The sequence below is a fragment of the Telmatherina bonti genome (assembly GCF_933228915.1).
Source record: "Telmatherina bonti genome assembly, chromosome: 1".
Classification (NCBI taxonomy): domain Eukaryota; kingdom Metazoa; phylum Chordata; class Actinopteri; order Atheriniformes; family Telmatherinidae; genus Telmatherina; species Telmatherina bonti.
The window spans coordinates 40,896,165-40,921,904 of record NC_136619.1 but is presented as its reverse complement, the minus strand read 5'-3'; the positions used below and the strand labels follow the sequence as shown (position 1 = coordinate 40,921,904).

General features: G+C 42.6%; 1 protein-coding gene across 1 annotated transcript; it reads right to left on the bottom strand.

Annotated features, from left to right (window-relative positions):
* Positions 1-5,803: 5,803 nt before the first annotated feature.
* LOC306774998 (uncharacterized protein) lies at positions 5,804-10,110 on the bottom strand. The gene is made up of 2 exons (XM_079265201.1): positions 10,051-10,110; positions 5,804-9,142 (listed from the first exon to the last, which is right to left on the bottom strand). Exon 2 carries the CDS (start codon positions 8,972-8,974, stop codon positions 7,214-7,216), a length of 1,761 nt encoding a protein of 586 aa, XP_079121327.1. The 5' UTR covers positions 8,975-9,142; positions 10,051-10,110; the 3' UTR covers positions 5,804-7,213.
* Between the last annotated feature and the right edge of the window lie 15,630 nt (positions 10,111-25,740).

The window sequence follows — 25,740 nt, the reverse complement described above, 5'->3', positions numbered from 1 at the left end:
ATCATTTCCTAAATTAACTAGTCGATAATCAGAAGTAGGACTGGGCGATATGACGATATATATCGTTTGGACGATAGAAAATTTCCATCATTTTATACAAGGCTCTATCATTTACGCTTTAATAAGCTGCTTTACTGCACTTTTTACGGCATGCACGCTGCAATACATAAACATGGAGGAAGACGGTAGCAGACATGTTTCAGAGCAGGATAATTCACTAAAAGATGAGCAGCCAACCCAAACTGATGAGCTTGTTCCTAAAAGAGGGAAATTTCTGTCTGGATGCAGTTTGGATATTAAAAGACCGACGTGGAACCAACAACTGACTAGCACACAGTCCCAACAACGGACTCCGACACAACTAACTCATTTTATACCATGGTCTGGGTGAATACTCGATTCTAAATGGTTGCAGGGTGTCCGTTAAAAAGTGATAAAGGACACTAGTTAAAAAAAGTTCTGTCAAATAGCTGACAGTCCCAACAAGGGACCCGGACACAACTACCTCATTTTATCACCTGCGCAGGAATCAGGATAAAGAATACAGAATAAAGAAGAGTCAACCAGCAAAAGCAGCGTCAAGAAGCGAAAGCTTTTATATGATTATGTATATCACTATGGGGATATAAAATGAGCAATTTCGGAATATGAGGTTTTGGTCGTATTGTCCAGCCCTAGTCAGAAGTACTAAAATAAACACCAGGATCACACAATCGAACATAATAGTCAATTTATTCACGTAAAATGGCCAAAAAGTGATGATTTCCCATTTTAAAAGAGAAGTACTTTCTGGTTTTTCCTCGTCTGTAAAGTTTTTTTTTAAATTAAAAATATACTTCCAAATGATCTTTGAATAGATCTGTCTTTTCAAATCACTGAAAACAGGACAGAAACATAGTTTTTTGGTCAAACATGATAATTTTTACAAATTAAATCTAATTAACTGACCACTAATTATCTGCTAAGCTCGTTTCTTATGTTGTGACAGCAAATGGGTTTAAAATACGTTCATACTTTAAAGACTATACAGGAAAAAAGGGATAATTTGACTGCTTTTCCTCCACAGAGACAACATCAGAACAGGAAGAAACCAGAAGCCAGTCTGGAGCTTATTAAACCAAAACCAGATTCATGTGGAGCCTCTTCAGACAGTTTCAAGCCTATAAAAGATCTCTAAAACAGCAGGAAGAAAAGGGGGTTGATGCATGAACCAGGGACATTAGAAGACCCTCTTTTTTAGTTTGTATAAATACTTATATGTCAATGTGTATGTCAGGAATGCAAGTATGTACACGCGTACACATATTTATTTTTCAATTAATAGTTTATGGAGTTAGTATGCTTTAATTTGGTGTATCATGTGAATATGTAAAGGTATATGTTTGCATAACTTATACGTGCATAGACATTTGACTGTACTTCGCACATGGACTCCTGGAACAACAACAGTGGCTGCAAGGGATGCTGATCCAAATTAAAAACTTAATGTTATTTATTCCAACAAATACTTCTGTATTGTATAATTTGCTGTTCTTATCATGTGTCTGTGTATGTAAGGTGTTTTAAATGTGATATTACTGCCACCTCGGTGAGGAATCTCAAGCATAATCTTTCTATTTTTATCAGGTACTTTCCTGATCAAATAAAACTTCCAGAAATCAGTCTAAGAGAGGGCAAACCTCACGAACAGACATCAGTTTGTAGCAAACAAGATCAGAACCCAGAGACATCTAACTTGTTCTGCCTGGATTAGATTAACATGACAACTCCTCAAGGCCAAAACTGTTTCTATACATCAAGGTCAGCTCGAAGGATCAAGCGGTGACAGACAAACCTCCAACCCTCCAGCGCAGGAAGCAGACAAATGGCCAAAAATAAAGAAAGAAAGAAAACAAAATCATGTGAGTAAAAGAAAGAAACTTTTGTGTGTTAGCGTCATCTCCTTGTGGTCAGAAACAACTCAAACAGAAACCAGGATATTGCGGGTTCTACCTTGGTTTCTGAATTTTCTCAGCTGTTTGAAACATGAGAAAATAAAACTTAAACACATACAAAGCCAGGAGTCTCAGGCTCCATGCAAACACTACGGTGGTCGATAGTTTGCTTTCTGTACCTACATTTTTTCTGCTGTCGCCGTTTCAAAGTCCTAATTTCTACATCTTTAAAATGTTTTGTAGTAACTTTGTCAAGAATTTACTCCATGTTGTGTTGACTGGAATAATCTTTCATTTCTTTACATTAATATATAAATGTCTCCCTTTTTGGTACATTGTTGTTTTTCTTGTGAAACTATTTCTCAGTAGAAGTTTGTGGATCATTTACATCTTTCAGCATCAGGCCTGTTTTATTCTCCATCATTGCCTCTTCTGGTTCCGATCCAAATTCATTTGAGCTCCAAATTAATAATCTGAATAACCTTTATCTGGAGTCCATATCAATTTAAATTACAACTTACTCTTTAATGTTTATATGGATGATCTGTCAGACCAGTTAAGAACCTGCAAAACTGGCTGCATGGTAGGTAGTGCACTGATTAACCATGTCATGTACGCCGATGATTTGGCCATCGTTTCACCTAGCAGTGCTGCTTTTCAAGAGCTGCTCACCATTTGTTCCAATTATGGTTTAAACTTTTATGTAAATTATAATGCTAAAAAGAGTTCTATTATGATTTGTAGAGTAAATGCAGATAGAGACCTGACCTTTCCATCCTTTTATCTATCAGGACAAGTACTTCCTGTCTGTTCTAAAATCACATATTTCGGTCACATAATCACAGATATGATTGATGACGCTGATATGAATAGTATTTTATACATGCAGGCCAATTTGCTGACCAGAAAATTTTCCTGGTGTTCAGACAAGGTTAAAGTGGATCTTTTTAGGGCCTTTTGTACTCCATTTTATACTGCACCTTTATGGAGTCATTTTAAAAACTTCAGGTTGCATATAATGATTGTTCTTCTGGGGAAACCAAGATGGCATAGTGATCTTTTCTGTAATGCACAGCTTATCACATTTCATGCTCTTTTGAGACGAACTTGTGGTCTTGATGAATCTTGTAATGATATAAGAATGTTCATCAGCCTGCATTCAGCACAATGAGATACCAGTCTGCTAAATGGAAAGACTGATACACATGTCTCTTTTAAATGTTAGTTTTTATTTTTTGTTTGTTTTTTTTTTCAATGGACTTGAAAAAAATTCTAATTGTTTTTAATGGCCTTAGATTTTTTTTTTTTTTTTTTTTTGTTGTTGTTTTTTTAACGGACTTAAATTTTTTCTGTTTTTTTAATGAACTTAATTTTTTTTTTTTTTTAAATGATTAAATTTTTTTTCAATTTGGTTTTTTATTGGATGAATACTTTTTCTGTTTGTTTTTTTAATCGACTTAAGTTTTTTTTCTGTTTTTTTTTTTTAATGGACCTAGAGTCTGAATAAAGAAAGAATATTAATTTATATTAAAAACTAGTCTAAAAAGTTTTTATATTAAAAACTAGTCGTGTTAACATGCAGCTTTGCATCTCTGGACCGTGTCGGTGTTAGCTAGCATCATTAAAGGCTAACTAAAAACGGTGTCCTGGTTAGCTTTATCACCCTAAAATCTTTACATTTGGCCAATTCCATCTGCCTTACAGATTATTACACTTGGTATTTTCACGTCTTCGTGTAGATGCAGCACATTTAATCCAAATTACATATCAACGGCGTTATTTCTGTGAAGCTAAATTAGCAGCAGGGCTAAAGTTAGCCGGCTAACCTCGTCGTAGAAAGCTCGCGCTCAGCGGAAGTCCGGCCGTCATCAACGGTAGCTAGCTCGCGAGCGCTGGCGGTGCTTTGATGTCCGTCCTGTGATGTGGGTCCACCAGGTTAAAAGTAATCGATAATGCGTGAAAATGTTGGCGGTGTGGGTGATTTAATGGTTCTGACAGATGGGTGGTGGTGGAACATCCAGCAGAACCGGGAAGATCTTCCCTTCTGCAGTAAACATCACCCGGAAGTACACCGACATGACGCCGGTTCACTAATAAAATTATAAATATTTATCCGTCCAAAGAACTACCCCAGTTACAAATTGAAATTCAAGAAAATGTCTGTACATTTTTTGAAAAAGATATTAAAAGTAGTGATCATCTGTTTTCTTTTGTGCTGTAGTCAGGGCCGGAATAAAAGTGCACAGGCCCCTGGGCCCAGAGTGCTCTAGGGCCCCCCCTTCCCCACCCAAACATTTACTACTTTTACATGGGAGTTTTAATTCCCGTTTAATTCCAAATAAAAGTTAATTCCGCTTTAAACTGATGAGGAAAAAAACATGTAAACAATTAATTCCTAATGCTAATTTCTATTCGGAATTAAACTTAACTCCAATGTAAGTGGCTGGTTTATTCGCATTTTGATTCCGGACTATTTAATTCCTCCGTCATGTAAACCTTCATTCAGCTCTAAGTTAATTCTGGTTTTTCTGCGCATGCTCGTTACCTTGTCCTGTCCCGAAGACCCGCATTGTTTTGCCTCCCGTGGTCGGTGGTCTATCTTTCTTCTCCTTCCCAGTTGCTACAAAAAGTGAAGTAGTATGCTAAGGTTGAGCTGGTACTTCACATTTATAATAAAAATAGCGGCAAAACTGCTACTTATTATGTAGTTTTTACAAGTTACGACTGAAAAGACGAGAAGCAGGAAGCCAACTTTATTTTAGGTATATGTCACGTGCACCATCTGTCCAATCAGAACACTTCACAACCCGCCGCTCTAAACAGGAATTAAGTGAGGGCATGTTTCATGTAAACATTCATTCGGAATTATTATTTTCATGTAAACTCGTAAGAGAATTAGTTAATTCCAAATTATTTAATCCCGAATTTTTTTTCTGCCTGTGTTTGTGGGCATTATTTTTTAATTTTATGGTAAAATGATCCCCATCTCCACCATGGTACAGAATTCTTTAAAAACCTCCTGGACCCAGACATTGATCTGGATCATCCACTAAATCTCATGAAATTTTTGAGAAATCTCATTAAAATCTTCTAATAGCCATGTTGCTAACAGATAGACAGACGTTTAACGTATGACCTGCACCTGGGCGGAGGTATTAACACTCCTGGTCAGCATTTCTCAAAACTGGGGTTCATTTCAGGGGATGAAGTGATAATTATTTAAAAAAATAAATGTGGGATTTTACCAAGACTGATAAAAAAAAAAAAAAAAAGGAACTTTTTGACATTAAATCTGATTTGGACATAATCTGTATGAGAGCAGCTGAATTGGGGGCTAGCAGGCACCTTTTCACAGCCACAAACAGCAAAACATTTTATTCTCCCTCTTTACAACGAATCTGCAGGTTTTCCAGCCTTACATGCAGTGGATGTCTGCAGGACGACCCATTCGATCAATCAGTCAACCAGTTAGTCGTCGTGCACCACTGCATGTTAACCTGGAGGTCGCGCCACGGCCCCAGACCGGTGACTTGTTCTTTTAAACAGAAACAAACATTTAACACCACTCGTCCAGCTGGGTTGTCATTAATGCTGCAGTTCCCATGTTTACGTAGCACACTGGTTCATTTTAGTTCCTGTAAACACATTAAATTCTAATTAAAACAAACAGGTGACGGAAACAAAAACAGCTTTCTTATTATAAGGGTGGTTTATTTAATATACAGTATGAACAGGAGTCTACGATAACCCTTTGCTTCATTACACCCCCTCCCCTCAGACTCCCAACAAGAGCTTTAGAAGCAGACTCTCCAGGAATTAGCCCATGGCACATCCCCCCCCCCCCCTCCCAATGAGTACCCAACCCCTGTAACTCGTTTTGTCCATGAATTTTAACTCCAAAACCTTCTTTTTTTTAAATATACTGCAAATATTGTATAGAATATAGAAATCCACACAGTAAACTAAAGTACACACATCTCTCTTTTTTTTTTCTTCGTCTTTTTTCTCATTTAACTGTATCGTCTGTAGAAACCGACACATAAGTGGCAACTTTGAGGCTACTCTGAAGTATTTACGTCTGGTTTGGACCAGGAAGAGGCTAGATTCCTGTTGAAAACAATCGAAGGCCAATTCACGTTAAAAAAAACAAACAAAAAGAAAGCAGAAAACAATAAGTTGAGTTAAATCTATCAGAGAAATTAACGCAGCTAGTTTGTGGCAAAGTGAGCGACGTCACGCTTCAAAGTCTCTCGGGTTAAACCTCATGATAATCCTTCTGGAAATGAAACTAAGCTGCTTGCAAAAATACAGCAAGCTTGTTCAGAAGTGAATAGAAAAGCAGGTAACATAAGCACTATACAGGTTTCAATGTTTACATAGCGTATACACACAATCTATAATATAACAGAGCAGACTATTCCAAGAATCAGTAGTCATAAATATTCCACTGTGCATGTTCTATTGCACAAGTCAAGTGTTTATATGACATGATAGGTATGGATTAGTCACCTAGATGCCATTTGTTTTAATACAAAGATGCAACAACACAGATTTTGTAGGACACTGGCTATACATTTTCACAAATCCACTTGTTTTTGTTTTTTTTTCTTCTTACTCTTTTTTTCTTCCTTGTAGAACGTTTTCCTAAATAAACCAAACCTATAATACAACAGTGATATTAAGGTGGGATAAATACTCATGCACGATCAGATGAAACTACCTAAAGTCTAAGTATGTGAGAAGATACTGCTGCTGGTGCCAGCCGCTAATGTGGGAGAGGTGGTGGTGGTGGGGGGGCAACTTTCAGCTTTAACGTGACATTAAATGCAACAAAAACATGAGTGATGAGTAGAAAAGAAACAGAATAAAAGAATAAAATAAAAAAAGGCACATGGACTGCAGAGGAGCCTACACAAGAGCACTCACAAATGGGACGACTGTCTGGACGTTCTTCCTCAACAACAGACTGAAAACACGACACATGCAACCACACACTAAGCTCCCACACTCTAAACAAAACCCACATCTTTCCTGTTCCTTTTCAGTCTGGTGAAGTTTTGTCCTGCTTTAAACACAATAAGAGGGATCCTAACCCCCCCGCCGCTGATCTGCTTTGACTCAAGGTGTGACGACGAGCCGAGTCTTAACTTTACTGACAGTAAAATCATAATAAATGGAGCTTCTTGTTCGTTACAGCTGGATAAGCGGAGGCTGGCACAGGTGCGTCCTCGCGGGGGCGAATGTCATGATTGCTGCCCAGAAGCGAGGAGCAGCTCGGTTCATGGAATACAAGGAGCTTCGGGGAAGCTCTCCCCTTCGGCAGTGTGCTGGACCGTGTGCTCCTGCAGAGCGGTGAGGTCGACGAAGCGCTCGCCGCACCACACGCATTTGAACTGCGTCTCCCGCGAGTGCACGCTCTGATGCTTGGCGAGGTGCTCGCGCTGCTTAAAGCTCTTGTCACAGTTGGCGCACTTGAAAGGCTTCTCCCCCGTGTGAACCCGGCGGTGGCGCTGGAGCTCCGACGAGTACCTGAAGCGCTTCTCGCAGTCGGGGCATTTCAGCGGCTTCTCCCTCGTCGGGTCGCAGCGGTGCTGGACGAACTCGGAGGACGACACGAAGCGCTTGTCACACAGGGAGCATTTCAGCGGCTTCTCCGTGCAGTGAGTGTTCTGGTGGCGCTGCAGCGTGGAATTTTTCTTGTAACCTTTGCCGCACACGTCGCACTTGTAGGGCTTTTCCACCTCGCCGCCGCATTTATGCCGCAGCAGCTCTCCCGACTGGCTGAATGACTTCTGGCAGGACGCGCACTTGAAGAGACTCTCCATGCCATGAACCTGCTGGTGGTACAGCAGGTGGGACGGCTGCAGGAAGCCCTTATCGCAGAGGTTGCACTTGAAAGGTCGATCGGCCGGGTTCTTATGAGTACGGCGGTGGCGGACGAGGGCGTACTGCTGCTTGAAGCTCATCTGGCACTCCTCGCACTGGAATGGTCGCTCCTCCGAGTGGGTGCGCTCGTGCTGCCGCAGGTCAGACGGCCGCTTGAAGCTCTTCCCGCACGAACCGCAGCGGAAAGGCCTCTCGCCCTCCGGCTGGCACTGGTGGTGCAGGAGCTCAGACGACTCTTTAAAGTGCATCTCGCACAAATTGCACTTGAAAAGGTGCTCGCCGGAGTGAGCGTACATGTGCCGCACGAGGTGAGAGCGGTGTTTGAAGCTCTTCTCGCAAACAGCGCACTTGTACGGCCGCTCTGAGCTATGCGTGCGCTGGTGGTGCGCCAGATGCGACGACTGGCTGAAGCTCTTGTCGCATGTCTCACACTTGTATGGCTTTTCCCCGGTGTGTATTCGCTCGTGGCGGGTCAGCTCCGACAAATGCCTGAAGGATTTATGGCACACCGAGCACTTGTATGGCCTGTCTGGTGCAGAAGCCTCAAACGTAGGGGGGGACGAGGCGCTGATCACCGCACCGCCGCCGGACGTCTCCCCGGTGGAGGGTTGCTGGGGGTTGGCTGCCGACGAGGTCGGGGTGACGTTCCCGGAGCCCGGCCGGTAGGTCTTCTCACAGATGGAGCATTTCATCGGATTATTTCCGTTGCCGTGAGAGTTATGATGCTGAGCCAAAGAGGTGAGCAGCGAAAAGCCCATTTTGCAAACGCCGCACACGAAAGGCTTCTGCTCCACCTGGACACACTGGTGCTCCAGCAGGTCCGTCGCCTGGCTGAAGATCTTCATGCACTGCGTGCACTGAAACGAGCGGTCTTGGGTCACCATGCACTGGTGCTCGTGAGGGTTGGCCAGGTGAGAAATGTCGTGACCGCAGGCTCCACATTTGTGCCCTCTGTCGCCCCCTACCTGCAGGGAAGGCTGCTGGGTTTGTACAGTGTGCTGCTGAGGGTGTTGGGGCTGCTGAAGGGAGGCATCTGGCTGCAGGACAACTCCGTACACCGTGCAGCCCAGAGGGTTGTCGGTTCCTTGGGGGAGTGTGTGCACAACAGAGGGTGGAGCCACTGCGTGTTGCTGCTGCTGCCATGCCTCCGTCATCCTTCCACTGTGGATGTAAAGAGCTCAGTGCTTAGAAGAAGAGGATTTTTGTCCCAATCTGACAAGAGGAGGAGGGGGATGTAGTTTTAGAAATAGTCGCCAGCCCTTTGAGGGAAGCTCAGTGCTATATCTGTGTTTGCACACGTCCCGTGAGATGAGGGAGGAAACCTGCAGAGAAGCGGAATAAAGAGGAAAAAACACTGTAATAAAACAACAAACATGCAAGTTTATACTCAGCATAGACAGTGAGTAGACATTACTGCAATGACAGAATCATTCATGATTATGTTTACTTCATGCAAACAAGAAAAGATCAAATAAAGAGCACGAGGAGGAAGTGAAAATGTTCACAAAGTATGACCTGTGGTTAAGGCTAAATCTGGGGAGAAACACAGCATTTGAGGCCTTAATCTTAATTTATTCTATTATTTATCAAACTACTGCTTAAGTATTGTTTTCACTGAGCCAGGTTTCTACAAATCTCTATTTACACAGCAAGCAGGCCCATAAAAATGAGTGTCATCTGAAGCAGCTTCGAGCTTCATAAGAAAAACTGAATTAATGGGCTCCGTCTATTTCCTGAAACGTAAATCGTGCAATAAATGCTCAAAATCTCAACTAAATGTTCCAAATGATTTGTGAAACCATGACTTATCTCCCTGGTTTCGAAAAAAATGTCACTTCCTATAAGAAAAGCCATAAAAATCGCCTCTGTTGCAGGATGCAGCAGAGGCTAAAGGCTAACTGCTAGCTGCAGCTAACGATGCTAAACAACTGGACCTCTTTAACAAATTAAACCATTTCCTTTTCCTTTTTTTAAAAAACAAAAATGTCCAGAAAGTCGGTGAAATAAAAATATATTAAATGCATAAACTGAAACAAAAGGGAGGCAGTCGAAGCCACGCAGCTTGGAGGCTACATAGCTCGACGTTTGATGCGAGGTTGCGCTGCAGACGGACCCCGGATCGGACCAGGCCTCCCCGGAGCAGCGGGGGGAAAATCCGCCTCCCGCACCGGGAGCCCCGCACATCTGCAAACACCCGCATTCACAGCCACAACATGCCACGATAACCTACCCCAGCTGATTATGGATGCTGTTCGCTGCAGTCTCTGACCTGGGGTCGGCAACTGAGGGCGCTTTCTGGACTCGGAGGACCGGCGGTGGAGGGGATGCGGTTGGAGCCGGACGCCATCCTCCAGCAGACGGACGGACACCGGAAACCGCCACGCAGCGACCTGCTGCCGCTGCTCCGCAGCTGCTAAAGTCGCTCCATGCTGTAGAAGCTCCAAGGGGCCCAAAACGAGCCCCGGTGGTGATAAACTACTCACAGAGTTTCCTTGAATAGCTTTAAAACAAACACAAAGGCGACGAGGGGCTCGTTAAGCCAGCGGAAAGTGCAGTACTGCAGCGGGACAGCAGGGGGCGGTGTTTCCCCCCTGACACCGCATGTAAACGCAATCACCGTCATTTTAACCGAGGAGCCACGATTTTCCAACTTTTACCTCCAGTTTGATCACTTCCAGGGCCGGATTAAATGTGCACAAGCCCCTGGGCCCAGAGTTTTTCAGGGCCCCCGCTTCCCCACCGCAACATTGGGAAAATTGTAAATGATCCACTGTGAAATGATATTTCTAACATCTCTCAGCCAGTGGTACCAATAGCAATACACTAGACACTGTGGTGTAACTATCTGGCTTTTATGTACATTTTGTTTTATGTCCATACTGCTGGTGTTTTCGCTACGTGAGCCCCACATGGGCCCCACATGAGCCCCAAGTGGGCGTGGGCCCCTGGGGCCCATGATAATGCCCATTGGGTAATCCGGCCTTGATCAATTCTACATATGTTTTGAAACTTATATCTTCACATTTGACTGTAACAGGATGCAGATCAAATAAGCAATAAGGATGCACCGATCCACTTTTTGGGAGTTCCGATCCAATACTGAAATTTGAATATCTACCAATACAGATATTTGCGATACCAAATCTGTTAATGTGAACACCATTGTGCCTATGGTTATTATTGCTGTTACAACTCTGTAAGATTTCATTAGGTTGTAATAAATGACACATCCTTTCAGAAGTTACCTCACCAATACAAACATAATAACTCTACAGATCTAACAATTTCAACAAGTTTTATTTTGAATGGGCACATTTTACCTAAATACAACTATAAATGTGTGGTTTTGAAACAAAGATCTCGCTTTTAGTGTAATAAAAATTGTCGCATTTTAACATCCAAGGCATTTATTTCTTTTAAAACATGTCCGAAGCATGTCATCAAACACATCTCCGCTGGCTTGACTAGTGTGGTATCGGAACACTTTTATTAATACTTAGTACAAGTACACACGCTTGGTATTGAGCCGGTACCATTACTTGTATTGGTATCGGTGCATCCCTAGCAATTACACTGTTATTGTTGATGAATAAGAATCATGTTCTGACTTTTAACATTAAGTTGAGGCAGAAATTGAAGAACTGAACCTGACATATGTTCTGATGTTTTAGGCATTAATTTCAACCAATCAAACAGCTGGTGAAAACAGGGACATCAAGTGATTTCATGAATGTAAGGAGACAAACTAAGGTGGCAATAACTCATCTACTGTATTGGTGTGTTTTCATCGCATCACACTTTTGTAAAGAACAGGCTTGTTCAACTGCTTTGTATGGAACCAGCATCAGGCCAAACATAATTACACTTATTTATCAAACCAGATGAATATGTATATCATGTTGGTCAGGGTTTAAAGATGTTTAACATATATAAAGCCTGGATGACTGAATGTCCTCTTTCCTACAGACTACTGAACACCTCAGGAAGACACTGCCTCGCCATGTAATTACTCTGGACGACATTAAGTTTCCAGTACTACTCTGAGGAACTTTGGCATTATTTGTTTTTACCAGGATCTATCTTTTCATTCTCATATAGAACAGGTTTCTTGAACCACCTCCTCCCTACCTGTGGTAAAAAAAAAAAAAAGAAAAAAAAAAACATCCTATCATCGAGTAATGCAGAAAAGCTAGTTCACTTTTTTTTTTTTTTTTTTTTAAACTTAAAATAAACACACAGAAAGATCAACGATCAACACACTTGGGCTGTTTTTGCTGCTGGAATCCTCTGTCTGAAGTACAGTTCTATTACTTATCAAACCGCCCAGCCTCATGGGTAAGACACAGATTTATTTATGTGCTATTATAGGAGCATGCTGCAAATGAAAGTAAATAATAATACAAAGAGTAACAAAAGCAGAAATATGGATTGTTACCATTTGTTACCATGGAAATAAACTTAACCAATCAGAGTTGGGGAGTCCCAATATAGGATCTGTGCCATAGACCGTATATAAAAGATGGACGGAGCCTCCGGTGGTAAAAAAGTGAAGCCTATGCGGAAGTGCATAAAACTGCAGTTTCCTCTTCATCCACTAGGGGCTGCAAAACAGGGCAAATCCCCATAGACTCCCATGTTAAAAAGACCAACTTCACAGCAGAAATAAACATGTTTACAGCTGAAATAAACATGTTTACAGCAGAAATAAACATGTTTACAGCCTGGTTCAAAAATCCACTTTCGGTTTAATAGGTCAGGTTTACCTTCATGACAACTGTGGGGGGAGTGAAGTTTTTTCTAACTCGCTCGTTTAAAAGTAATTTAATCTCGAAATTCGGCATATTTAGGGGCGTGTCGTTGTTCTCCTGCTTCAAGTCAGAAGAACGTAGACCAACCGGGGTTTTTAGCCGGTTAACAACGTGACTTAGCTTTAGCCCGCTTACCTCCATTATCTGGTTAGCTCCTGTTATCTCCGGGTTAGCTCTTAGCTACAGAAAGCTCGGAGTTCACTAGATGTCAATCATCCACCATGACGCTCACAGCCCCCCTCTCAGCTCCACCTCTTTGCCAATTTTTGTATTTTCCGGACGAGACGACACACATGCCCCTGCCAAGATGGTGATGGTAGGAACCGCCCACCGAGCTTCAATTCAGCTCTTCAGAAACCTACGGGTGACGTCATGGAGGCTCCGCCCATGTTTATATATGCAGTCTATGGTCTGTGCCCTTTAGAATGTACCGACTACGTAGGACGCTGCGCAGCCTGCAGACTCCGAAATGCACAGACTGTTAGTGAAATGAAACAGCCTACCGAGTGTACGATAGTTAGCCATAGTACAGTCTCCCGTTGCCTAGCAACTGCAGATCGGTCAAGTGTTCCCATTCTTCCACAAAACACACAAAAATGTAAAGAAGATTAAAGAAAACAGAGCCAGAATTTTCATTTCCTTTTATTTATACTTTTATTTACCTGTTCAGCTGCGCAACCTGTGAAGCTAACGTTAACGTCAGCGGAAATAACGCTGGTGAGACCCATGCCGTCAAGTAGACCATAAGACATTGTTGCTGCCGTCCCAGTTCGTCTGTTCGGAGCGGCAAATAGATGAACATCATTTGATTCAACTCAAAGAAGTGACCCAAAGTCTGGATGCTTGAAGAAGGACAAAACTAACTAAAAATTCCTATGTCAAGTTGAATTTCAGATACATGCACACACACACACACTCTCACACACACACACACACACACACATTTACAAACACACTCCTCGGCTGCTGCTCATTTCCTGCCATCTTGTACGAAATGCATTCTGGGAGAAAAGAGGTCATGAAGGATCCATCGCTTGCAGCCTTCATGACAAACCAAGTGTGGGTTTGTAGGGTGGATGTGGAGGAGCCTTCGTTGGGACAGTGGTTAGCGCCACGATGACGTACGCAGGCGAGTAATCTGCTCCTCGAAGCGCGCAGACCCAGAACTGGGACACAGCTCCTTCCTACCTTTAACCCTCTCATGCATGAAGTATTGTTTATTTCTACAGACGTGTACAGTCATGCTTTACATGTAATTTTATTTGACTTTTTCTTTAGTTTATTTTGACATATTTAAAAAAAAAAGTGAATATTCTCATTTTTAAATATCACAAATATCCAGTAAAAACATAACTATAAATTCCTTGTTCTGTTTGCACGTGTGTATATTTTATACTAGACTTCTTTATATTTCAGACTGGCAGAGTTTTATATGACCCTCTAATGTTCAAAGAAGTGGCTGATTTGCAAATATACCATCCTTTCTCATAAGGATACGCAGAAACAGACTTTTAAATTGGTGTCTACTGCGGTGGGCTGCCATGGCGACCCTTATCCTTTGCTGTAGGCCGAGGCCGCTTGGGAGGGCGGCCCATGATGCACTGAGCTATGAGTTTGGTGTGCCCTGGTTGGTAGCTGGTTGAAGCAGAGCTGTTCCATCGGGCATTAGCATGGCGGGGGCTCCGGTGGTGGAACAGGCCATCCTATAACAGGAGGATTTTTTATTCCCGCTTCATCCCAGTCATGTGTATCCACTTCCCCCCACCATAGCATTGCTGCTGTGAGAATGTTTGGTGGTAATTTCCATCGCTCTGCCCTGGGGGGCAGCTGTGGCTACTCATGTAGCTTTAATGTGCATGAATGAATAATAGATTCAATGTGGAAGCGACTTGGATGCCTTAAAAAGCGCTATTGAAACGAGCTCCAGCCTCTAAGTGGTGTGATGTCACACGCAGCACGCTGACGCCCGGCGTCTCAGCGTGTGAAGAAGATTTGAAATTATTGTGGAGACAGAGAAAAAGTTGGGATGTAATTATTTTGTTAATTGTTGTCATTATAGCACGGCTGGGTCATTTCATGGATGTGCAAATGGGATGAAATGTGGCACGAAGATATATATATATATATATATATATATATATATATATATATATATATATATATATATATATATATATATATAAATATCATTCATTCATTTTTTCATTCATTTTCCGAACCGCTTATTCCAATTCAGGGTCGCGGGGAAGCTGGAGCCTATCCCAGCTGGCTTTGGGCGACAGGCAGGGTACACCCTGGACAGCTCGCCAGTCCATCGCAGGGCCCTATATATTAATATATATGTTCAAATGTGCTCATATTTATTCATACCCTTTCAATGAAGAAGGAAAAAAAACAGCTGCCTGTAAAATAAGATGAAATTGACTAAAGTAATAATAAATATAAATTTGATGAAAATCATTAATTATTTTCTAATTCTGGTTCAATAGAAATATTTTTTTAAAAAAAAGCAAACAAATAAGTAATATTTAATTGAACAATCCTTTAATGTTTCCGCTCCAGTCAGGTGTTTTCTGTTCCTCTCAGTCAGACTTCTGCACCTGTTGACAGGTATTTTGTCCCACTGTTCAACAGAAAAGTCTCTAATTTGTCCAGGACACATTTGTTTGTTTATTTATTTTTTTTTTTTTTTATCTTTCTTCAACTCAATTTAATGAATTATATTATATTACAAAAGTTATTGTTCCTTTTTTAAGTCTCCAGTTATTTGAGTGACTGTTGTAAATTCAGCCTTTTCTTTATATATATATATATATATATATATATATATATATATATATATATATATATATATATATATATATATATATATATATATATATATATATATATATTCTTCTTTCTGGTGGGGAAGGAGCCTGAGCTTGTGCGCGAGGTTGAGCGGTTCCGACTAGATATAGTTGGACTCACCTCGACACATGGCCTGGGCTCTGGAACCAGTACCCTCGAAAGGGGCTGGACTTTCTTCCACTCTGGAGTTGCTCATGGTGGGAGGCGCCGAGCAGGTGTGGGCATTCTCATCAGCCCCCAGCTTGGTGCCTGCACGTTGGGGTTTACCCCGGTGGATGAAAGGGTAGTTTCCCTCCGCCTCCGGGTGGGGGGACGGGTCCTGACTGTTGTCTGTGCTTATGCGCCGAACAGCAGTTCAGAGTACCCACCCTTTCTGGGGTCCTTGGAGGGAGTGCTGGAGGGTGCTCCTTCTGGGGACTCCATTGTTCTGCTGGGGGACTTCAATGCTCACGTGGGCAACGACAGTGAGACCTGGAGGGGAGTGATTGGGAGGCATGGTCCCCCCCTCTGAACCCAAATGGTGTTTTGTTATTGGACTTCTGTGCTCGTCATGGATTGTCTATAACGAACACCATGTTCCAGCATAAGAGTGTCCATATGTACACCTGGCATCAGGATTCCCTGGGCCGCAGTTCAATGATCGACTTTGTAGTCGTATCGTCGGACCTGCGGCCACATGCCTTGGACACTCGGGTGAAGAGGGGGGCGGAGCTGTCAACTGATCACCACCTGGTGGTGAGTTGGCTCAGATGGTGGGGGAGGAAGCCGGTCAGAGCTGGCAGGCCCAAACGTGTTGTGAGGGTCTGCTGGGAACGTCTGGCTGAGTCCCCTGTCAGAGCGAGCTTCAACTCCCACCTTCAGCAGAGCTTCGAACATGTCCCGGGTGAGGCGGGGGACATTGAGTCCGAATGGGCGGTGTTCCGTGCCTCTATTGCTGAGGCGGCCAGCTGGAGCTGTGGCTGCAAGGTCGTTGGTGCCTGTCGTGGCGGTAATCCCAGGACTCGTTGGTGGACACCAGCAGTGAGGGATGCCGTCAAGCTGAAGAAGGAGTCCTATCGGGCCTTCTTGGCCTGTGGGACTCTGGAGGCAGCTGATGGGTACCGACGGGCTAAGCGGCATGCGGCTTCGGCCGTTGCCGAGGCAAAAACTCGGGCATGGGAGGAGTTCGGCGAGGCCATGGAGAAAGACTTCCGGACGGCTTCGAGGAGATTCTGGTCCACCATCCGGCGGCTCAGGAGGGGGAAGCAGTGCTCCATCAATACTGTGTACAGTGGAGATGGGGAGCTGCTGACCTCAACTTGGGACGTTGTGGGTCGGTGGAGGGAATACTTCGAAGACCTCCTCAATCCTACCAACACGGCTTCCCATGAGGGAGCAGAGCTGGTGGACTCGGGGGTGGACTCTCCTATCTCTGGGGCTGAAGTCGCTGAGGTGGTCAAAAAGCTCCTTGGCGGCAAGGCCCCGGGGGTGGATGAGATCCGCCCGGAGTTCCTTAAGGCTCTGGATGCTGTGGGGCTGTCCTGGCTGACACGCCTCTGCAGCATCACGTGGACATCGGGGGCAGTACCGCTGGATTGGCAGACTGGGGTGGTGGTCCCCCTTTTTAAGAAGGGGGACCGGAGGGTGTGTTCCAATTACAGGGGAATCACACTCCTCAGCCTCCCTGGTAAGGTCTATTCAGGGGTCCTGGAGAGGAGGGTCCGCCGGATAGTCGAATCCCGGATTGAGGAGGAGCAGTGTGGTTTTCGTCCTGGTCGCGGAACAGTGGACCAGCTCTATACCCTCTCTGGGGTCCTGGGGGGGGCATGGGAGTTTGCCCAACCAGTCTACATGTGCTTTGTGGACCTGGAGAAGGCATTCGACCGTGTCCCCCGGGGGCTCCTGTGGGGGGTACTCCGGGAGTATGGGGTACCGGACCCCCTTGTACGAGCTGTCCGGTCCCTGTACGACAGGTGTCAGAGCTTGGTCCGCATTGCCGGTAGTAAGTCGGATTCGTTTCCGGTGAGGGTTGGACTCCGCCAAGGCTGCCCTTTATCACCGATTCTGTTCATAACTTATATAGACAGAATTTCTAGGCGCAGCCGAGGGGTTGAGGGGATCCGACTTGGTGGCCTCAGGATTGGGTCTCTGCTTTTTGCGGATGACGTGGTCCTGTTGGCTTCATCTGGTCGTGATCTCCAGCTCTCGCTTGAGCGATTCGCGGCCGAGTGTGAAGCAGCTGGGATGAGAATCAGCACCTCCAAATCTGAGACCATGGTCCTCAGCCGGAATAGGGTGGATTGCCCTCTCCGGGTCGGGAGTCAGGTCCTGCCTCAAGTGGAGGAGTTTAAATATCTCGGGGTCTTGTTCACGAGTGAGGGAAGGATGGAGCGTGAGATCGACAGACGGATCGGTGCGGCGTCTGCAGTAATGCGGGCTCTGCGCCGGTCTGTCGTGGTGAAGAAGGAGCTGAGCCAGAAGGTGAAGCTCTCGATTTACCAGTCGATCTACGTTCCTACCCTCACCTATGGTCATGAGCTGTGGGTCGTGACCGAAAGAACGAGATCTCGTATACAGGCGGCTGAAATGAGTTTCCTCTGCAGGGTGGCCGGGCTCACCCTTAGAGATAGGGTGAGGAGCTCAGTCATCCGGGAGGGGCTCAGAGTAGAGCCGCTGCTCCTTCGCATCGAGAGGAACCAGTTGAGGTGGCTCGGGCATCTGGTCAGGATGCCTCCTGGACGCCTCCCTGGTGAGGTGTTCCAGGCACGTCCCTCGGGGAGGAGACCCCGGGGAAGACCCAGGACACGCTGGAGGGATTATATCTCTCGGCTGGCCTGGGAACGCCTCGGGATCCCCCCCACAGAGTTGGCAAATGTGGCTGGGGAGAGGGAAGTCTGGGCTTCCCTGCTTAGGCTGCTGCCCCCGCGACCCGACCCCAGATAAGCAGCAGAAGATGGATGGATGGATGGATATATATATATATATATATATATATATATACATATATATATATATATATATATATATATATATATATATATATATATATATATATATATATATATAAAATCAAGAAGTCTGTGTTACCGTTCTCATTTTCCAGGAGAAAAAAGATGGGTAAAGTCTGCTGTTTGACTCTGTTATAGAAATGACTCATGAAGGTCCAAGTTATTTATATATAGAAAATATTTTTTGTTTTTTGTTTTAGGCTTGAGTGTGTCATCTTTCTAGAATGTATTACCTTTGTATTTACTTCTTTCTGGATCATTACTGCAGTACCCGTGTTGAGAAATTTGATCATTTCCTGATTGTGATGGAAATTTCTTCCTGTTAAACAGGAGGTTTTCCTCTCCACCGGTACCTGCATGCTCAGGATGGATTCACTGGTTTCCATAGTGACTGTTTTCTTCATATGAGCAAAATAATGAAGAATTAAACCCAAGTAGATTATAATTAATTTGATTTATGTGGTTTATGACTGGATTTTGGATTTTAGCGAAGTTGATTGAATTAAACCTCTAGAACCTGACGGTTAGAAATACAGATGAAAAAACATAACAAAATTTTTATTATTTGTGATAATAATAATAATAATAATAATAATAATAATAATAATAATAATAATAATAATAATAATAATAATAATAAAAACTACAAATAAATAAATGACAAGGCAATAACATACGGGCAGAAAGATTTTCTGTCCTGTAAAACATTAAATCTGATGCTTTCTATACATTTTTAGACTTCGTATCCATGACAACCGTTGTGTTTTCAAGCTTCATGTCCAGAGTTTTGCTTCGTATTTGTTCCCTTCTGGAAGAACCAGATTATGATTTTCCCAGCACCATATCTGTCTGCATGGACTAAACCATGGACTGCATCCGGTACTTTGTTAAATTATTTAGTGTTTCATTAAGAGCACAAGAATAATTCATCTTCCTGGCCTGTTAAGTCTTGCAGAGATCCAGGTTCTGGCTTCACCTGCGGGTGTTTTCAGAGGAGGAGGAGCTGTGGGAGCTCATGGCTTCTGACTGTGTTCTGTGGAGCGTTAGTTAATTGTCCTTCTTGTAAAGTTGTTGGTTGTTTCTCTGTAGTCTTATTTTCTCTGTTATTGTCATTTCACTCCAACCGGTCGAGGCAGATGGCCGCCCTCCCTCAGCACGCTCCTGCCGGAGGTTTCTCCCTCCAAATGTTGCCAAGTACTGCTGCATCTCTTTGCAAAGTGCCCTGAGATGCTTCATATCCCTTTTCAAGTGGGATACAGAGCCAGTCCAGAGTTGGATCAACATATAAACCTTTAACTGCTATGATTTCTTGGTTAAATAAAGGTTGATTTAAAAATAGATCAATGGATTGGGTTATAAACGCCATCATGCCACCAGCTGCATAAAACATTTATCATTTTTAATGTCTTATTCACAAGAAGAGATGTGAGCAGGTAGAAAACTGAAGATAAAATCATATTTATTTTTAGACATCCAACCACTTTCTGTATGCTCTTATTCCAGTTCCAGGATTCTGGATCACAAGCAGGTCTGGAGGTTATCCCAGCAGGCACTGGGCGAGAGCCAGGGTCCACACACAGACACTAACAACCACTCACACTCATTCCCAGACACACACACACACACACACACACACACACACACACACACACACACACACACACACACGAGAGAATGTGTAACAACTTGAAATTCTTGCTGCTCTGAAACCAGAGTTTCTGGCTGTTTTTTTGTCATCAAAAAGTTGAATTCTGCTCTCAGATTAGCCGGTTTCTTTATCCCGGCACCAAAACAGTCAAAAGCAGGGTTTTATGTGTGTGTGAGTTATGTTTTTTTTTTTTTACTTTTAAAAGTTTCATACATTGCTGCAACTTTATGTGTCTGGTTTCCAGAGTTCGTCATGTTGTTCCAGCAACTGGAAGTCCTACTGGGTCACACCCGGATCTTGGAACGCCAGTGACTTTTGCAGCACTTTCTGCTGTTTTCATTCCACCATCTGATGCAAATCCAGTTTGTGAATATCTTAATATGTCTTTGCAGCTTTTAAGACGTTTTCGACGAACAGAAAAATGGGCTGTAAAAAGCAGCAGTGAGGTGCGTTTCAGCTGTTTTGTTTACCTGAACCAGTCTGAGTGTTTTTATTAAAGCTGTTTATGTAAATATTCCTTTAAGATTTACTTATTTTTCCCTTTAATTTTTTTTCTGCCTGTTATTTTTTCATCAGCTTCAACCTTTAAGCTTTACCGGAAATTAAATATATGGAACCTGCGTGCAGCCAAAGATAAGACGACAAAGTAAATCTAATATCTTGTTATCTTTATATAATAATGAATATTTGCTCTATTATGGTTAAATTATTCTTAAAACCTTTAATAAAACAGAGGTGTTTTTTATTGTTAAAAAAATGAATAAAAAAAACATAAAATAAATTTAAAAAATGAAACAGATTTTTCAGAAAAGCTATTTTCAGGTGGCTAACAGGACAACACAAGCATGTCTTAACTTACTGTTTTTCTGATAAACTACAACAATTAGCAGTTACACAAAAACCAAAATATCAGTTACATGAGGTGCTAACCGCTATTGTTAGCGCTCACATTGATCATCTCGCCTTGTTTTCCAAGAGAAAACAAAGTGTGTTATATTGTGATAAGTGATTCATTTCTTAAGAAAATGAAAAAAAATTAACAATGTGACACCAGGATTATGACTTCCGTCTGGTGATAAGAAGAAATTATTTTTGTTATCATGTAGTCTGATTGATTTTTGTTGTAAAGAGGGTATCACGTTATCCTGTGACCAAGTTGTGGTAATAATATGGTTAAGTGGCGCCCATGTTTGCCCAAATCTCTCTTACTAATTGGACACTGCTGGTGGGATATTACAACAACTTCTTAAAGGGACATTGTATAACATTTACATCCGCCTGACGTCGGAATCGTTGCTACAATTCTAACGCATGCGCGTTCTGGCACCTCACTTTCTGAAAAACAGGCATTGTAATGACGGTAGCCAATGTGTATCAAAAAGCCTCGGCAACACCGAGAAATAAAAATATATATTATGACTATAGTAAACACAACCAAATGAAAAACGTTTCTTTAGGCTATTTTAGGCGCGCATTTTACTTAGTTGTTGAGAAGAAAGTTGGCAACTTCGGCATCCCTTTTAAAACCCTTCTCCGTCTTCAGCTCCTTCCGCCTGGAGAAAGCCAGTCCGATGTTGATCCTTGTTTTTTGTATTTCCTGGTCACGCTGCCTTTTAAGTGTCCTTTTGCGCTGGCGATGGCGAACAGGGCTCCCATGCTGCTGCTGCTGCATAGCCGTGGTCCTCCAGCTTTCTTAATAATTTAACATGATTTTCCCCGCTGATGGCAAGCCGTTGGTTCTAGCAGCTTTAGGCGTTTTAAAACGGCAAATTCACTGATAATTTTCAGCCCAGTAAAATGCATAATTTAGGTCATTGAAAAAAATAATTTCATCTACAGTTTATAATGCAGTTCTTGGATTAACTAAACAAGTGGAACGCATCTGGAGCGTTATAACAAAAATTGGCATTATTGAACATCATTTGTTCCGCTGTTGGGGACGTTTGTCCCTTCCTGGAGGCCATATAATTTCACTATTGCAGACTGTCATGGCTGCTGCTGGCTTACCTGTTGAATGGAGAAACAAATCTAAAATATTTCGTTATATGTGAATGTGTCGGGCTTCTAACGGAGGTCATAACACACCAAAGATAAATACAGAAACCAATTTTTGTCAGTTAACAACAAAAAAATCTTACACAATGTCCCTTTAAGATTAAAATCAAATAAGAAAAAGTTAAATACGATAAAATAAAATAAGAAAAAATAGAATAAAACTGTCTATATTTGACAAGTACTTTAAACATAAAGTAGCTTGCTCATGGCCTTGTGGTGCATTTTCACTATATTTTCTATCATAATATGCATGGCCATGGATTATTCATTTCCTTGTATAATTGATCTGCAGTATTTAGGCTTAGTAACAGGCTCTATACAAGATAATCACTTTGGAAATAAACTTTTGCATTCATGGTCACTTTCTGCTTCCATAGATTTAAATTTGACCTCTGGATCATAATAAAGATTTTCATGGAGTTAATCATTAAAAACACCTGTACAAGTGAAACAACAAGAATTGAAATCATTCTTGTCCCAAGTAAATAAAGGAAGACTATCTGTAATACTGTTTAATAGGTCTATCAAAATTAATGTATGAATAAAACTAGATTAATTTGTGAAATTAACTTGCTCATTTTTAAACATATATACAATAAAGCTTTACGCATAACACATTAAAATTTCAAATTTGGCATTATCTTGCCAAGAAGAGCTGATTTCTGGCCGCAGTGAACCAAATCCATCAAAAACACCTTTATCGTCCTTATTTATTAATCCTTAAATAGTTTTCAAGCACTGAACTTGGATTTTTTTAATCACCAGGTACAAATTTTTTACATAAACCATATTAAAAAATCCAAATTTGGGAAAATCTCGCCAAGAGAAGCTGGTTTTGGGATGTAGGTGACTCATCAAAGTGGTGAAACAAACCCACCTAAAACACTTTATGCTCCTTAGTTAGGATGATTCAGCTGATTTTCCAGCCTGATATTAGGAGGATAGCTGCAGGATGAGCTTTTTGATGCATCACACTCAATCCGACACTGGTTCACACTCCTTACCAGTTGATGGTGTGCGTGCTGCTTGCCGGTGCCTGATGGCTGAGTCACGTGATTACTCCACAATGCGATCTACTTAGATAGCATTGTTCATGAAATGCAGAAGCAAACACTGGACTGAGAGGAGGAACTGAAACTAAAGTATCAACGTTGTTACACCAGTATCGACAGAAATCGATACTATTGTTGGTATTATCGATGTTTGGATGGCTCCGCCTACTATACTGGAGACGACTAAACCTGGACACGTGGTGTGTGGTACTTTTCTTCTCCACCTTCATGAACTGAAATAATAATGAGCAACAACAATAACCACAGCAAACTCATTAATTTCAAACATTTCATTATTTTCTCCACATTAACTTCGAAACAATCTCATAAACCAAAGAGTAAGAAAGAGCATGCTAAGGCATGCAATGATGTCACAACATGATGATGCCACTGGGTGCGAAGTATAAAACATACAGTAGCAGAGAGTTTGTTTTTTATATCATTCATAAACTCGGGGACATTTCCGTATCCACTGAGAGTTAAAAGCTAGCGTTTATGTTACACTGCTCTCCGTGTCTCACGTAGCCTTGTGTTGTTGGATAAGAGATACGAGAGGGAGAATCTCACAAACTGACACCAGATTGAGCAGGCTAAACAAACATGCTGAAAATAAATCTTATCCGGCCCGAAAAAACAAAAAAAAACCAAGGTGTCTGGGAATGACACTTCAGCAGAAACCCCATTTTTCCCTTGGTGATGGTCTAAAAGGGAGGACTGGGAGCGAGACAATCCAGTGCATGCCATTTCAAGGTGAGGGGGGGAGGTGTGGCGGTGGGGACTGGGCGGACCGACGGTTAGGGTTGGGTTATGTGTCTCCTCTTAAGCTTGTTACATTCTCCACGAGAAGCGAGAAGTTTTTTTTTTCTCTTGAGGCTGCAAGGACAATATTCTTTTTTGTCAGGTCCATTCATCCTCAATGAGAAGCTTCGTCCGCAGCGGGGAGGGGTCACTGCGGACGGCGATGCCCGTTTCATATTTAACAAGCAACTTAGTCCACGGCAGGGCGGGTTGTGAATGTTTTATTGCCACATGTTGTAAAAATATTCTTACTTTCTCACCACCTCGATCAGCTGTTTTATCGAAACAATCTGTTTACCTGCAGCATCTTTCCAATTCATGCTTTTCTGTGTTAACCACGCCCACCTCAAATGTCCAACCAATCACACGATACTTCTCAGAACCCCACAAGAAAAAAGTTCTGCCAGCCTGATGTGTCGAGAACATAGACTATAGAAAAGATGGTCAGAGGCTCCGTGGCGTCACCCATAGGTTTCTAAAGAGCTGAATTGAAGCTACCTTCGCCATCTTGGTAGGGTCACTCATGTTGTCAAAAATGGAGGTGGAGCTAAGAGGGCGGCTGTGAGCGTATTGGTGGATGATTGAGATCTAGTGATCTCTGACCTGCATGTAGCTAAGAGCTAACCTGGAGCTAACAAGAGCCAATCTAAGTCACGCTGTTAACCTGCTAAAAACCGTGGTTGTTCTACATTCTTCCTTCTTGAAGCCGGAGATCGGGTACCTGTCAATCAAAAGGACACGCCCCTAACTTTGAAATTACTTCTAAACAGAGAAGTTAGAAAAAAAAAAAATCACTCCCGCCACAGTTGTCATGTTAGTAACCCTGACCTATTAAACCTAAACTGTTTTTGTACCAAGCCGTAAACATGTTTATTTCTGCTGTAAATCGCATTTGTTTGTTGAAATACATAGATTAATAGCGATCCCAGCTAACAGGAGCTAACCAGCTATTGGAGGTAAGCAGGCTAAAGCTAAATCACACTGTTAACTGGCTAAAAATTGCTGTTGTTTTACATTCATCCTCCTTAAGCGGGATATTAAGTACCTGTCAATCAAAAGGACACGCCCCTAAATATGCAAAGAGGTGGAGCTGAGAGGGGGGCTGTGAGCGCCATGGTGGATGATTGACATGGAGCGAACTCCAGGCTGCCTGTAGCTAAGAGCTAACCGAGCTAACCCGAAGATAACAGGAGCTAACCAGCTAACAGAGGTAAGCGAGCTAAAGCTAAACCACGTTGTTAACTGGCTAAAAACTGTGGTTGTTCTACGTTCTCCTGACTTGAAGCAGGAGAAAAGGTACCTGTCAATCAAAAGGACACGCCCCCTAAATATGCCGAATTTCGAGATTAAATTACTTTTAAACAGGCGAGTTAGAAAAAAATTCACTCCCCCCACAGTTGTCATGAAGGTAAACCTGACCTATTAAACTGAAAATGGATTTTTGAACCAGCCTGTAAACATGTTTGTTCCTGCTGTGAAGTTGGTCTTTTTAACATGGAAGTCTATGGGGATTTAATCTGTTTTGGAACCCCTAGTGGATGAAGGGGGAACTGCAGTTTTGTGCACTTCCGCATAGGCTTCATTTTTTACCACCAGAGGTTGCTGATTGGTCGAGAACTGTCTTCAAACACGTCCACAAGAACAAAAAACAAATTTTCTTCTCAGGACCGCTAGAACAAGACAAAAAGTTCTCGTTTGTCGTGGAGCATTTAACAAGCTTTA